Source organism: Leptonychotes weddellii, chromosome 6 (genome assembly GCF_054177405.1).
Source record: "Leptonychotes weddellii isolate Sample4059 chromosome 6, ASM5417740v2, whole genome shotgun sequence".
Classification (NCBI taxonomy): Eukaryota; Metazoa; Chordata; class Mammalia; order Carnivora; family Phocidae; genus Leptonychotes; species Leptonychotes weddellii.
In genome coordinates, this window is record NC_138374.1 from 102002273 (window position 1) to 102019084 (window position 16812).

Here is a 16812-nt window from a genome sequence, read left to right on the forward strand (position 1 = left end):
ATCTACTGATACCATTTATTGATATCATCTTTATTTTAGAGATAAGGAAATTTGAGTACTTTTAATTATGCTTGAGATGTACAAGATATACTCTAAAGTTTATTTTTTTAAAGATTTTTTTTTTTTTTTTAATTTGACAGAGAGAGATACAGCGAGAGAGGGAACACAAGCAGGGGGAGTGGGAGAGGGAGAAGCAGGCTTCCCGCTGAGCAGGGAGCCTGATGCAGGGCTCGATCCCAGGACCCTGGTATCATGACCCGAGCCAAAGGCAGATGTTTAACAACTGAGCCACCCAGGCGCCCCTAAAGTTTTTTTAAAAGCAGTTGCAAAACTAAATGATTTCATTTCTGTTTTTTAAATAAAGGGGTGTGTGGGTGTACATGGTTTTATGTATACATTGGAAAAACAGGCACCAAAAATGTTAATAGTTTATCTCTGAGCAGAGGGATCAATGGGGACTAATACTTCTTTTACAATTGTTTATCTATAATCCTTAATTTTTTATCATTGCAAATGTATTCCTTTTGTTTAAGCAAAGGATTTACACTGTTATATATCAAAAAGGTATTGCTATAATGACAAATAAATATGAAAACTAATCACATTTTATCATAAAGAAATAAATCTAACTTCTTATGGAATCAAATTATAACTTTAGATCACTACCACAAAACGATTGGTAAGAGAAAAAGTCACCATGTAGAATTCCACTCACATTCTATCTTTTCTTTTTTTCCTTTCTTCCCTTTAGAAGAAGTAGATGAACGAGACGATGCAGCAGACTGGGTTCCTGACGAATGCTGGGAGGTAACATCCACAGAGGACAGATCATAGGCAGACTTTCTGCTAGAATGGTCCTCCTGAACGCCCAAATTGCTACCACTAATACTGTCAAAGAACAAGCAATAGTGGTTAAAGAACAAAATAAAAAGTCTTAAAACACAGCTAAAACTATGGATATTTTAAAATCTATTTAATCACAAGGAGAATATAACTATAATTGAAGATGGCTTCCACTTTTCCTTTTTGGTTTTCTTACTAACATAAGCTTTGATTGTTCCCTATGGCTCAATTTATTATTGAGAAAAATCTACGGGAGTTGTCTACTAAAGTGAAACTAATAAAAAATGGGTAATTCAGACACATAAAAGAAAAAATATAATGTTGGATAATGGAAAATGTGGTCTCAATTTCCATTCAAATTCATCATTTAATATGTTATAATTATTTTCCTCCCAATATGTTCAACCTAGAAATAAAATGCAATAAATCATCTTGATTGATGATATTAAATGTCACAATTAAATCTTTTTAAGTTTTGTTTTAAAAATTTAATCTTTTCTTTAGAGTTCAAAAGTTAAAACTCTACTTTGCCCACTTTAATTTTAGTAATACTTATTTTCATAAGTTTAATCAGATAGAACTAATTTTCAAAAGATCACCCAATAATTTTATGTGGACTATAATTTGTAATTTGTGAAGCAAATTGTATTGAATGTGAGTAATTACAGATTACTTTATACGGTAACAAAATTTAGGTAGGAAATTCTCTCTGGCAAAGTCTGATTCACTTACTGTATGACTTTGTACAAGTAACATAACCTGGATGCTTCAGTGTCCTCTCTGAAGTAGGAACAGTAACAAAAATACTTATCACATCAGGCTATTATAAGAATGAGTTAATACAAGCAAAACCCCCTCAGTCCTCTCAGTGCCTTGCACACTGTGTCCAATAAATATTAATATTGTAATATTGTTATTTTTCAAAGCCTTGCAAAAGTTTAGATGTTCTCCCAATTAGAAAAAAAATGTATTGATTTACTTGGGATCATAGAGTCAAGGATCTATCTGGTCATCCTTGCTTCTATCACAGAAAACCATTACTTAATCTTCTTATATTAGTATACCATGGGAGACCTGCCCAATACCATCCTCTACTAGGAATTCACAGATTGACTTAACAATGTATTTTCTGCTTATTGTGCGCCAGGCCCTGTTCTAAGTACTTTATATTTCACTGAATATTCATAACACTCTGAGGCAGGTACGATTATTTTCCCCATTTTACAAAGACGAAAACTGAAGCACAGGGGGTTAAGTAAATATGCCTGAAGGCAAACAACTAATATCAGGAGAGCCAGGATTTAAACCCAGACAGTCTGGATCCAGAGCCCATGCTCTTAATAATCTCTATGCTATGCAGACTCTACATGTATCTTTAAACAAACTGACTCATAGTCACACCACACTTCTCATTTATAAATTTTTCTCACTCTTTGGATTTTATCCCATATTGTCAACATATTCTTACTTAGGTTCAAGAGCTGATTTTCTTTCTGTCAAAGTCCCACTCCCTGGAGAGGAGACAAAATCATCTTCATAAGAAACACTGCTTAGAGGGGTTGTAATGACATTTAAAGGACGCGATGCTGAGGTTCCTCTTTCCAACCTATCTTCAAACCCTGTCAAAAGTAAGTCGTTGAAATGTGCTTTAAAACAAAAATTAAAAAACTACAAGCAAAGCATTCCACAACATGCGGATTACCAACATGGATTTAGGAACTTTTTAGTTTGCTTTATTAGTGCTTCTTTTCAATCTATCTTTATATCTAACAATACATTTTTAACTTTTTATTAGGAAATTTTCAAACATACAACAAAGTAGAGAAAATAGCATAATGAAACCAAGGTACCCACCACCCCGCTTTAACAATTATGAATACAGGACCAATCTAGTTTCAACTAAATTTCCTATTCTCCCCATTTCTCACTCCCCTCCCAGACTATTTTGAAGCAAATCCTGGATAACACATCATTTCAACTCAAAGTATTTCAGTATAATTATAAAATCTTAATGAAAATCTAATACGATTTAAGAAAAAAACACAATTCTCTTGCAAAAAAAAAAATAAGGGTGTTGATTTAAAAGCACTTTGCTTTCACCAAAAAAAACTTTAAAATTACCACCTCTAGGAATAAGTGTTAACAAAAGAGATTGATGGCATGTATAGGTGTGCACAAGATCATAACAAAGTAGCTAAATATGAATTCTAGGAAAATGCACTGTTTAAGCATAAGATGAACAGATGAAATCAATTCATTTATCAAGTAAGTTGTTCACTATGTAGAAGGGAAATAAAAAACCACAGCATATGGATAGCTGACTGAAGGGTCAGCCTCATTCTCCAACCTGGAAATTCTAAAGTTATGTTAGCATAAAATGGGTAGAATCTACCTAGAGTAGGAAGAAAAGAGAAAGGGACTTGAAGGAACTGAGTTTATCATAGAAAAGGAAAATCGTGCTGCAGGATTTCAGAGATAAGAAACCTTAGAAGTCAGTTGTTTCATGACCAAATAAATGTAGTTACATTTCTGTCCAAAGTCTATTTCTTTTTTCAGTTTAAGTAATCTCTAAACCCAACGTGGGGCTCAAACTCAAAACCCCAAGATCAAGAGCAAAGTCTATTTTTAAAATTAGTTCTAACAAGCACTAATAGTTTCCATATTAGAATGTTACTACAGTTGCCCCTCTCGATTCTTGACCACTATATTCCCAATGACTCACAAATCACTGTATTAATATACTTATTTTCTATCTAAACACATAACTATGGTCACAGAAAATCTAGCATACACTTGGTACACACAAATCCTGAACACCACAAATGAATTTCTCTAAATTAGACCAAAATTTCTACAACTACCCATCAATTATTGGTTCATGACAATAACAACAAAAAATGAAATTTTAACAATGAAATTGCACTACTTTAGTTGAAGCTTACAGATAATTTAGATTAATTTAGGTAAGTCTCTATTATCCTCATAAATGAACAAATGAAAATTTGTACTTAAGTATTACCTTGTACAGAATTATTAAATGATTTACCTTAAGATAACATACAAATAGCACAAGGCTTACTTATTTTTCTCACCTTTTCCATACAACTGATACGACTTTGTAAAAATATTAATGACACTATGTGGACTTCCCTTTGCCAATTCTTCCCATGGTCCTTTGCTTTGTGTACCACCTATGTGCCCAAAAAGTGGCAAGAATTTTTCAGCTTCTTTCTGAAACTCTTTTATGGGTTCATAACCATTTCTTTCTCCAGCACAAAATTCCTTTTCCTTTAAGATTTCTGCTACCTTCAACGTGGGCTGTCCATCTTGGCCTCCCTCTTCTTCAGAAAGACTCCCCTCACTAAGAAGAGGCCCTTCGCTGACTGAATCTGTGCTGGAACCAAGAGACAATTTGGCTTTGTCTTGAGAAGCTTGCATATCAGAGCTGGAAGAGTCAGTCCGCCTCTTACACAACTGTGCCAGGAGCCCTTCTGGTTTGGGACCAGGGGATCTCATTCTGAACCTTGATATGGCACTATGAGGTCTTATCACCTCAGGAAGCTTTTTAAATTCACTGAGGTTGCCTACACCAGGAAGATCCTCATCAAAAGTTGCATGAGATACACAGGTTCCCATCATCTTTTGAATTCGGGCGGAGAAAACATCTTCAGTATCTTCTTTCACAGGTGGACTTATAGCCTTGGTCCACGGTCCCTCTTCTTGGGGTGTTTGCTGTATATCATACTCAGCGTTCCAGACTGACCCATAGTTTATGTTAGCCCCAGCTAATTTCTTGGCTTCACTTTCAATCCTGCTGGACAAAGAAGCAGCTGTTGCTTTCAAGGCTTCAATACGATCCAGTTTACTCTTATATTGGCTGGCACTAGGTTTTAACAAGGCATCTGGATGAGCAGCTGGTGAGGTCAGATATGGTTGAGGTGTAAAAGTTAGTGGCCCTGAGGCCACAGTATGATTCTTTCTGGTTGGTAAGATAGATTCAAAATCCTTATGCAAAATTCCTACATGCTCTAGACTCAAGAGATGGGAGAGTAAATTTCCAGCTGTTCCAACAAGAGGCTGTGGTTGAGAATTCTGGACTCGTGGGCTCAATCTGTCAGGCTGCATCCATGTAGGTTCCATCAAGTCCCTTCTGGAAATGAGAGTCATAGTATGTTAGTTAACACAGTAACTCATGACTAAGCCACCAGTTTTTTTAACTTTTTTTTTTTCTCGTAAGAGTAATGCACACTCACCACTGGAAAAAAAAAGGACAGGCAAAGAGGATAAAAAAAGATAAAGATCACTCATAGCTAAACAATGAGAAAGTGGCACTACTAATATTTCATTTAGAATTATAACTTTCCAAAACATTTTTCTATGTGTGTGACGTGTTTTGCATTTTTATTTTCATAAAAATGGAATGTTATCATGCAAATTGCTTTCTTCAACTAACACATATTTTTAAACTATTAATTAAAGAGAAGGCTTCATAACCTTTAAAACTCGGTAAACAAAATTCTTTACAACATTGGCTCTACCCGTTCCTCTAAAAATAATGTTATACAGGGGTGCCTGGTGGCTCAGTCAGTTAAGCGTCTGCCTTTGGCTCAGGTCATGATCCCAGGGTCCTGAGTTCAAGATCTGCATACGCGGGCTCCCTGCTCAGCAGCAAGCCTGCTTCTCCCTCTCCCTCTGCCCCTCCCCCTGCTTGTGTTCTCTCGCTCATGCTCGCTCTCTCCCCCAAATAAAAATCTTTAAAAAAAAATTAAAATTAAAAAAAATGTTATATAAAGAGAAATGCTTAAGATTGCTAAATACTAACATTGGCATGATATTCATTATTCTAATCAACAAATATTTAATAAATGCTTATGTTTAACATTGTACATACTGAAGAAATGAGATTATAATCTCAATTTTAAAAAATTAATGAACATCAATGAGTATCATTGCAAAACTATGAATACCAATTATAAATATACAACACAGAGTAGGGTGTCCATAAAGTCTAAAAACAGAATAAAGATGTCCCAGATGACATTATATAAATAACATGTTTCCAGACCATGGACACTGTGTATATTAAGGGATATTATAAAAACATGAAAGGTCAATGTTAACTATTAAGTAGATGCTTATAAAAAAACAACATGAGATTTTTGTCCTTGGTCTTGTCCATTTTTTTGGATGATGACATAAAGATATGCTTATCAAATTTGCAGATGACAGAAGGCTAGGAGGCATGGCTAACCCAAAAAATTATCAAATTATAATTCAAAGTGATTTGGACAGGCTACAACCTTGACCAAACTAGTATGGATAAATGTAAAGTCTTACCAATTAAATTCAAAGGAATCATTTGGAGGAGGGTAACCAGAGTGATAAGAGAATTGCAAAGCATATCATGCAAGATTTGGCTGGAAGTTATATTGTACAGTCTTGTGTACTGAAGGGATGCTATGAAAACGGAATGAAGGAAGACTAGTGCATAGATTCTATGCCACAAAATATAGAGTGTGAGGTTATCAGGGCTCAAACTAAGCTGGTAGTAACGGGAATACAAAGAAAGTTATAAATATAAAAGATATTGCTGAGTAAAAATCCAAGATCTTTAAATTCAAGTATTTAAAATGCCAATTATGTGCCAGGCACTATGTTGATGCTAGAGTAACAGGGGAGACAAAAATTCAGTTAATCCAGTTAAGACTTAATCCTTACTCTTTAGTTCCTCAAGATCTAGCAGGGATGAGAGACTAATAAATAGTTAAAATAGAATGTCATAAATACTAATATAAAGACATGTAAAGTTCAATAGAGTGTAGATAGAAAACAATAAACTCTGCTAGCCAAGGAAAGTGGCTTTTGAGCTAGATCTTCAAGGTCTTCAAGGTCAGATATGTAATTTGGAGCCTCCCAGGTAGCTAATGAAGAATATGGGACATGAAGGGCAAGGAAAAGAAATGCCATGCCTCCAAGCATAAAGCAACAGAGATTTGTTGAAACTACTAACAGAAATGGGGAACCTAAGTAATGGGTAGAGGGAAAAGTGGAGGCAATAGATTATATATCACAAGTTGAAGAAATTTGATATTAAAAAGAAAAGGAAAGGAACACACGCAAGGTAATAATAGATCTGTTTTACATTTGATTTGTTTTTAACACTGTATAACTTATTTAGAAGGAAATTCAGGGAAAGGTAGAACAGAAGACAGGAAGCCAAAATGGTTTAAGTATTTAAAACTACATCATCTTAAAATCCCCTCAAATTCCATACACAGTTTACTTTTACTTCATTGCAAATAATATATTACAGCAAGAAAAAATTTTTCTTAAGAAAACTTAAGGTAACATAGTCCTTGATCAGCAATCTAGCCCTTGTTCCTAGCCCCTGTTCATATGTTCACATGCATATCCAAATACAGCTTTTGAAAGGTACAATGGATAAACTGGAATGAGTCATATGAAGAAAGTTCGATTAGTAATAGATACAAACATAGCTTTTGAAAATTATTCACCACAAATACTTTAAAATATTAATTTCACTGTGATTCATTCATCCAACACAGTTTTACTGTGTGTTTAGTCCAGAGAAAGCAAGAGTGCTTCCAACTGCAGGATCCCAGGGAGGACTGACATTTACATTGGATATAAAAGGACAGGTAAAAGTTGAACAGTAGAAGAGGGTATTTTTGCATATGTATAGTTGTACACCATGCTTAAGTACCTATCAGAAGATATTAACCGATTTCTAAATAAACAACTTGCTCACGTAGAAGGTCAGTCAACAAAATTCACTACACATAGACCACTATACTAAATTTCATGGAAAAAAAGAAGCTTAATCATCTTTCATTCTCTCCTTTTTACCTTGCAAGAGGCTGTGGAGGTTCTGACAGAGACATGTCACTACTAGAAGATGCACTTAGGGGACGTTCCTGTACTTTGTTTTCTTTGTCAGATTCTCCAGAAGGCTGATACCCTGGTCTGGTCTAGGAGAAAAGGACATCAAATTTATGTGACTACTATCACAAAGATATACTCAGGGAGTACATAAGACAATACTAAGTCACTTCAACTTTAGAAAGATCATGAAATGTAGGGGCTTTTTCTCTTAAATAAAACTGGTTCAAATTTGGTTGCCTTAAGCAGCCATTATAATTAAGAGCAAAATTATATCTGAAATCCAAGAAAGGCACCTAATACTAACTGCATAATTTGAAGTAATACTTTTTCTAAACCTCAGTTTTCTCAACTGGAAACACCAGTAGCATTTACCTTCTCAGGGTTATGAGGATTTACTGAAGCTTTAGCCTATAAAGCCTTTAGAACAGTCTGTGGTACACGGTACATACTCAACATTATTCTTAAAAACAAAAGCAATACTCACAAAATTATCACATACAGTAGGATATTCTCTCATTTCAGCACAGATCACAGAAACAGGCTTTTATTGACATAATCTAACTTTCTGCTCAGTAATACAATGAAAACCAGGCAAGGATGTAACTAATAGCAGTGATGAGAGGAATAGAGATCAGCAACAATCACTCTAGGAAATGCTAACTGAGCACTTGTTTTCAATCATGTTTATCAAATTACTCTCCACATACAATAAATTTCATGAAAAGGTCAACATTACTACAAATATTATCTGAGCATATGCCTGAATATTAGGAATGATGGCAACAAAATGGCGAATAAGCTTTTTCTAATCACGAATGACTTCCTTTTGCATTTCTGGCACTACTATTACCTGTGTTTCCTGTGTCACATGTTGATGAGGCGGCTCTTCGAGCAAGGTCTTTTCTAGTAGCAGTTTGGAATAAGTATCCTGCAGTCGCCTAGTTACTGATGGCTCAGAAGGAGGCACATTTTTTACTTTAGTAAAGGCTTCTTTCTGTTTCCGATAGAGCTCCTGTAACCGTTTGTTCTTCTGCTCAGTGGCCTCCTTTTGGGCCTTCTTCTCCTCATTTTGCTTCCTCTTCCTTTCCTCCTGCTGTCTAACAATGTACTGTCGTACCTCATCTGTGTCATAGTGGCGCTTTTTGGAAATAACAGGGGGATCTTCATTAGCTGTTATTTTGTCAGGTTTTCTTTTTACTGGGCTGTGACTCCTAGGAGCTTGTACTGGTGCTGATGACTTCTGATTCTGTAACTCTCCTGTCTCTTGCCTTGCAGCCTGAACTGTAGAATCCAGCTGTAGGTCATCAAGAATTCCACGAATTTCAAGAGGTAAAAAGTCCTTATTTAAGGCAGTATTTTCCTCCTGTTTATTATCTGGAAGAGATGGAGCTAATTTCTTTGTATTATTTTCACACCGAGCTCTACTTCTCGAACGTTCTGAGTTTCGTGGAAGATGTCTATGTGAAACATCCAATCTAGGATCAGATTCTGCTCTTCCAATATGACCCCCTGCAAAGTATGAACTGTTAGTGATGTATTAAAATCCTATATTCATTCCTAAGATTTATTGTAGTGAGGAAAAAATTAGAGAATTTCACTTTATCTTAAACTCAAATTTAAATATCCTATGAAATTGTTTAAAGAATATTATAGAAGGAAAGAAAAACTTTTTCTTAGAAGAGAATAATTTCAATCTTTAAAAAGAACTATACTTACTTGGCATTTAAAAAATGCATTTTTAATATTTCTGAAGTAAAGACAGATCTTACTGTTAACATGAATATTTAACTATTAATAGAGAGTTACTATTTCTCTCCCATGAACATATTTAATGTTACTATCTCTCTCCATCCCTAAACCCCTAAAACAGGTGTTTAAAAACCAACAATGTTAAGCTGCCACAATTCTCCAAAGAGTAAAAGAAAAGAAATTAAATATATAGAAAAACAATCATTTTATAATCTAAATGTTTGTTGATGTGGGTTAATTTGAAACAGAATGCATGTGAGTTTTTACAAGCTAGAGGAGAGTGAAGAGGAGTAAATGCAAAGTATATATTGACTTCTATATATACCTAATTATAGTTTTAATTGATTTCTTACTGAATCCATTCTAGAAGTTCAAATTAATTGAAGCAAATTTTGTTACTGAAAAGGAAACCTCGCCTGTAGGTATTTACATTTCATTTCCCAAAATTAGTGTTAATGATAACTAGTTATTTCAAAGAGCATTTAAGACACTTCAAAAAGAGGGCGCCTGGGTGGCTCAGTTGGTTAAGCAGCTGCCTTCGGCTCAGGTCATGATCCTGGAGTCCCGGGATCGAGTCCCACATCGGGCTCCCTGCTCAGCGAGGAGCCTGCTTCTCCCTCTGACCCTCCCCCCTCTCATGTACTCTCTCTCATTCTCGCTCTCTCAAATAAATAAATAAATCTTTAAAAAAAAAAAAAAAAAGACACTTCAAAAAGAGAAAAGCAATGCACTTGAGGGTCAAACCAAAGAGCTGTAGATCCTAGATCAAATTTTGCCACCCACTTAATGTATATACCCTTGAGAAAAATCACTTCTCTCTTGGGGCCTGTTTCCTAATCTGTCAAATAAAAAACCCAATACTGTGAATGTGTGCCTGTGTTTGTGTATACACGGATAAGACAGATTGGACTTAATTCCCTTAAGGTCTCTAAAAGTCTAATAAACTCTAAATGATGCTTTTTTATTCACATGGCAGCTAAATGTAATTAATATAACAAATAATAAAAGTCATCATCACGTCTATATATAGAAATTAACCATAGATAAGCCCAACAGAACATTTCTTCTTTTATGAGCCACATTCACAATTATAAACCAAATTCTTAAAACCATTCTCAAGAGTACTTTCATCTCCTCTAAGTACTTGCACAAGCAATTTTTAATTGCTCTTCTCAACAATTTTAATTATTGAAACAATTTAATAATTACTCACCAGATTTAGTAGTTCTTTCTCTTCCACTTCTGTCACTTGATGCTGTTCTTCGCTCTTTTTGCTCCACTCTGGGTGCAGGCCCCAGGATCTTCTTTACTAATTTTTGTCCATCTCGCCAAGAGGATGTACTTATCAGACGACTGCTACCTAAAAAATATATACATACGTATTGGGTTGAATTTAAAACTTCAAATTTATCTCTAACAAGTATATCTAGTCAACCATACAGGTTTTGTAATTAATCTTATGCTTACCTTACACCAAAGTCAAAAGGTTTACAATCTAATTTTTAACACAATGTCCCAAAAATCAAATAGCAGTTTGTTTAAATTTTGATTTATCCACACACCTCAAATAAGTGTAAAATGCTTTGCAAGTTAAGTACCAAATGTTAACGATTCCCAAAACCTCAACCTCAAGTAGAACACTGAATCCAACAGTTTGGGCACAGAACAAAAATATGTCTTAATTATAGTAAGGGTTTGGTTTACCAACAGTACCTGGCACATAGTAAAATATATGTTTGCTGAATGAACAAATGACTTAAACTAAGCATAGGAAAAAAATCTGAAGAAACATGTAACAGTTAACAGTGATTACCTTTGAAGGGGATAGTATTACAGGGAATTTCACATTATATTTATAGATACATATCAGAAGTACATATTACCTTTTTATGAATAAAACAATGATAATCAAAAAGCAAGTATCATCAACATTTTAAACTGCCCTCATTATAAAAGTTCATAAAAATAAAAGTATGGTCCAATAAATATAGCTGTTGACTAAGAGAGAAACTTTTCATTTACTACTTTCAGATTGTAAAAAAATTAAAATTAGACCATCATACTCCAACATAGGTGGAGTACTACTGTGTGGCTACTTTAAATTATAATTTCCATAAGAAATTAGAGAAATGCTCTTGTGGTAAGATGCTAAGATAAAAAGATAAAATGTTATGATTATGATCACCTACTATTATGATTTTAAAACTACTGTAAGGAAATAAAATACTAGTTCTTCAAGTAAGGATAGTGGTTTTCTCTGTTTTCTTCTATTTTTCAAGCTTTCTGTTATCCTATTTTATTGTATTTATAATTATTGTATTTAGAGTTCTTTTAAAAAGGCTTCAGGGGTGCCTGAGTGGCTCAGTTGGTTAAGCGACTGCCTTCGGCTCAGGTCATGATCCTGGAGTCCCTGAATCGAGTCCGGCATCGGGCTCCCTGCTCAACAGGGAGTCTGCTTCTCTCTCTCCCTCTCTCCCTCCTCCCTGCTTGTGTGCTCCCTCTCTCTCTCAAATAAATAAATAAAATCTTTTTTAAAAAAGATAAAAAGGCGGGCGCCTGGGTGGCTCAGTTGGTTAAGCGACTGCCTTCGGCTCAGGTCATGATCCTGGAGTCCCTGGATCGAATCCCGCATCGGGCTCCCTGCTCAGCGGGGAGTCTGCTTCTTCCTCTGACCCTCTTCCCTCTCATGCTCTCTCTCAAATAAATAAATAAAATCTTTAAAAAAAATAAAATAATGGGGTGCCTGGGTGGCTCAGTCGTTAAGCGTCTGCCTTCGGCTCAGGTCATGATCCCAGGGTCCTGGGATCGAGCCCCGCATCGGGCTCCCTGCTCAGCGGGGAGCCTGCTTCTCCCTCTCCCACTCCCCCTGCTTGTGTTCCCTCTCTCGCTGTGTCTCTCTCTGTCAAATAAATAAATAAAATCTTTAAAAAAAAAATAAATAAAATAAAATAAAAAAAAGATAAAAAGGCTTCAATTTAAAAGTTTAAATGAAAGTACAGTTTTAATGAAAACATCCAGTACAAAGAAACAAAATTATAAATCTGTGTGTGCTATTTATGTTTTTGCACCTTGTTATTAACCTTAAATGATCTATCTAAAATATTTAAATGGCTTTAAGTCTATTGCTGAATCTATTTATAAGAAACTTTATGTTCTTAAGCAAAATGAGAGAACAGGCTTCTCTTCGATTTCAGCTTAATTTTCCAAATCAAAAGCAAGCAACCATGAATATACTGGGTAGTTATTTATAAATGCTGGCTTCTGAATATGCTGTGTGGTTATTTCTAAATTCTGGCTTTCTGGAATAGTCTCATGCAGTCGATGGTAGAAAAAGAAGACTTTCAGTATAGATAAACTATTAATACAGCTTTAGCACATTTAATGACTCTGTCCCTCAGTCACTTCACAGTGCATACATGGGAATCAGCCTAACACAAAACTCGATAAATACAATCCAAGATCAGTATTTACAAGTTATACTGGTCTCAATGCTTCATTTCAAACTATGCCCCTGGCAAGAATATCAGATAATACCACATGAAAATAACACTTTGTCGTATTTTTTCATGTAAAAATTAGTTTATATTCCAATAATTCATGTTCTTATAAAATCTTATTTTTGGGGGTGCCTGGGTGGCTCAGTCAGTTAAGCATCTGCCTTTGGTTCAGGTCATGATCCCAGTGTCCTGGGATGGAGCCCCACGTTGGGCTCCCTGCTCAGCGAGGAGTCTGCTTTTCTCTCCCCTTGCTTTGCCCCTCCCCCCAGCTCGTGCTCTCTCCCTCTCTCTCAAATAAATAAATAAAATCTTTTTTAAAATTTTTTATTTTTTATTTGTATATAGCCAGGTCATTCTGACATCTAGAGTTAACAATGAATGTCACAAAGTATGTTATTTGACATTCTATAGATTAGTCTATGACCAGAAAAACAAGTACCTGGTTAAAAACCAGTGCCCCATCACTCCTGCTCCATGTTCCCATTAGACCTTGTAAAGTCCCTATGATACATTCATCACATTTTATTGTAACTATGTATCTACTGTTTTCCTGACAAGATTATAAGTTTCAAGAAGGCAGGGGCCATGTGTATCCTGCCTACCACTGTACTGCCTAAGCTTAGTAGAGCACAGTGCCTCACATATAACAAGTGCTCACAAATATCTACATAATGAATGAATGTAAGAATGACTGATTCTGAATGTCTCCAAAATGAAAGTGACAAATTCCAAACTTCCTCCACTCTCTCAGCCCAAATTACCCACTAACATGAATAGGACAGCTAAATAACCATTCTCAGGACAGCCAGAAATAATTATTATTATTAATGAAATCATACCTAACATTTGAGTGCTTACCATGTGTCAAATACTCAGTTCCTTTAGGTATTAACTATTTTAATTTTCACAACAACCCTGTGAGAGAAGTACTACTGCTTTCCCATTTTACATATGGGGAAACCAAGGGACACTAAAATTAACTTACTAAAGAAACAAAGCTAGACATGACAGGACTAGGCTATAAATCCACACAACCTGAATTGGGCCTGAAGTATTAATCACTATAAAACTAGGGAATTCTCGGGGCGCCTGGGTGGCTCAGTCGTTAGGCGTCTGCCTTCGGCTCAGGTCATGTTCCCAGGGTCCTGGGATCGAGCCCCACATCGGGCTCCCTGCTCCGCAGGAAGCCTGCTTCTCCCCCTCCCACTCCCCCTGCTTGTGTTCCCTCTCTCTCTGTGTGTCTCTCTGTCAAATAAATAAAATCTTAAAAAAAAAAAAAAAAACTAGGGAATTCTCTTTTTCCCTGTCCTCATCTATTTAGAGTCTGGCCTGACCACTATTGGTATGGGCTGCCATGCTTTTCTTATGCAACATTCATTCTCTTGTGAGACTAAGTGAAGGGACTTAGTGACAGTTATAAGCAATCCCTTTATATATATAAAAGTTCACTACATAAAAATCATTATCTTTAATCTAGTTCATTTCTATTAAAAATGATATAAAAATGGGGGGGAGAGGGACGCCTGGGTGGCTCAGTTGGTTGAGCGACTGCCTTCGGCTCAGGTCATGATCCTGGAGTTCCGGGATCAAGTCCCACATCGGGCTCCCTGCTTGGCGGGGAGTCCGCTTCTCCCTCTGACCCTCCCCCCTCTCATGCTATCTCATTCTCTCTCAAATAAATAAATAAAAAAAATCTTAAAAAAAAAAAAATGGGGGGGAGAGATGTGTTCAGTATTATGGTGAACATAAGGTTTCATGGGTATAACAGATGTGAGAAGTTATCAAACTAACATTCTATGTACATCTTATTCTGTCAGTTATACCTCAATAAAACACATATATAAAATAAAGATACATAAAATGTACTGAATTTTTCTATGTGCCATTTGGTTAACAAACATTTATTTCCATACAGAATGCCATTTCAGTATTATGTAATTTTAGGTTGGACATGATATTGAGAAAACTAACCTGTTTTGCCTTCTGGACTTGAAAACTGTGTTACCTTTTGGACTTTTCGTACTGGCTTGACCACTTTCTTCTCTTTACTTTTTTCAGCAGGTTTCTCTTTCATAGAGATATCATCTGAAAAGCAGAAACACTTATAGTAAATATTATAATGATTCCTACCCACCCACTCATCCTCTTCCCGGTATGAAAAATCACTGTAAAGTATATGATTCAGGTAGGGAGGAAAAAAACCTTCGCTGAGGCTATTTCTGTGACCCATAAGCTACCAATGCCAACTCCTCATATGGAACAGTCTACAGATTACCACTACCCCCACTGTTAGGTTCTAATTCTTTATTTTCTGTCTTTCATTTTTGTTTTGTTTTCAGAAAACCCTCAAGAAATTTACCTCACTTTCGCAAAGTAGAAGCAGCTATAAAAGTAATGCTTTCCAAGCCAGGGTCATATCATTTATAGAATCTCACAGGTGAGCACTTTCACAGATTCCTATTTCACTTAAAAATTCCTATGTAACTGAGATATTCATGAACTTCTAGAATAAAACTTTATAAAATACTCAGTATAATATTCCCAAATAATGTCAAGGTATTTCACATATAAATCACTTGTCACTAATTTTTTAAATTCCAATCTAGGGGAATAGACTAGCTACACATAAAAACTTAAAAATCAACCTCAGTTAAAGATCTGAAGAAGTGTAAACTTAAACTACATATAGAGCTCTGCATTCTGGACAAAGTGCAAGTGTGAGTCAAAGGCCCTAAAGCAGGAGCATACCTGAGAAACAGCAAGCTGGCCGGTGTGAGTGAAATGAACAGAGAGAAAAGCAGAATTCTAAGAACTAGAGTTCGAGACATAACTGAGGACCAGATCGTGTTGGGCTTTATAAGTCACTGTAAGAACTTCAGCTTTCACCTAAGAATGAGATTGAGATGTTTTTGGAAGTTTGGGGGGCAAGGGAGTGATATGATCTAAGTTAAATTTTAACAAGCTTACTCTAGCAGCTGTGATGAGAAAAGATGAATTAGAAGAAGGAGAAGCAGAAGACCAGTGAGAAGGCTACTGCAATAATCATGCAAGAGACTCATGGTGGTTTAGACCTAGGGAGTAGTGACAGAGGTGGGGAAAGTGGTTATATTTTTAGACATATTTTGGACAATATGAAATATAAGGTCTCAGAAAAATACGGGAATCAAGGAAAACTCAAGATTTGGGGCCTACACCCCTGAAATAAATAATAATACATTATATATTATTATTACATAATATTATATAATAATACATTATATGTTAACTAATTGAATTTAAATTAAAAAAAAAAAGATTTGGGGCCTGAACAAGTAGAAAGATAGGACAGAGGGACTATCAGAGGAGTAGGTTTAAGGGATATATCATGACCCCATTTAGTTAGCTCTATTTTGGATATATTAAATTTGAGAAACCCATTATACATCCAAAGGGAGATATGGAGTCAGTAGCTGGATATGACTCTGAGTTCAGAGAAGTCTAGGCTAGAGACATGTATTTGGGAATCATCGGCAACAGAAAATATTTAAATCCCTGAGACTAGATGAGTTTGCCTAGTGTGTATGTAATTAAGTAGTAGTAGTAGTAGCAGAAGGAGAAGTAGAAGAAAAAGAAGAGAAAAGAAAAAGAAAGAGAGAGAGGAAGAGAAAAGAGGGAAAAAAAAAAGGATAGATCCAAGTACTGAGACCAGGGCATGGCTCTGTTTAGATATCAGGGAGCCGATTAGGGGGAAAAAACAAACAACAACTGAAAAGCAGCACCTAGACTCAGAAGGAAAACCAAACATTTAAGGTATCCTAGATGTCAAGTAAAAAGTTCCAAG

General features: G+C 35.7%; 1 protein-coding gene across 6 annotated transcripts in view; it reads right to left on the bottom strand.

Moving 5' to 3' along the window:
- The window catches only part of CEP350 (centrosomal protein 350), a 155174-nt gene that overhangs the window by 96380 nt on the left and 41982 nt on the right, over positions 1-16812 (bottom strand). For all 6 annotated transcript variants that reach the window (XM_081824786.1, XM_081824788.1, XM_081824784.1 and 3 more), the window contains 7 exons: positions 14964-15077; positions 10709-10855; positions 8597-9255; positions 7711-7832; positions 3936-4993; positions 2312-2462; positions 716-888 (listed from right to left, as the gene is read on the bottom strand). In XM_081824786.1, the coding sequence (XP_081680912.1) occupies positions 716-888; positions 2312-2462; positions 3936-4993; positions 7711-7832; positions 8597-9255; positions 10709-10855; positions 14964-15077 (2424 nt within the window). The remainder of the gene's footprint in view (positions 1-715; positions 889-2311; positions 2463-3935; positions 4994-7710; positions 7833-8596; positions 9256-10708; positions 10856-14963; positions 15078-16812) is intronic.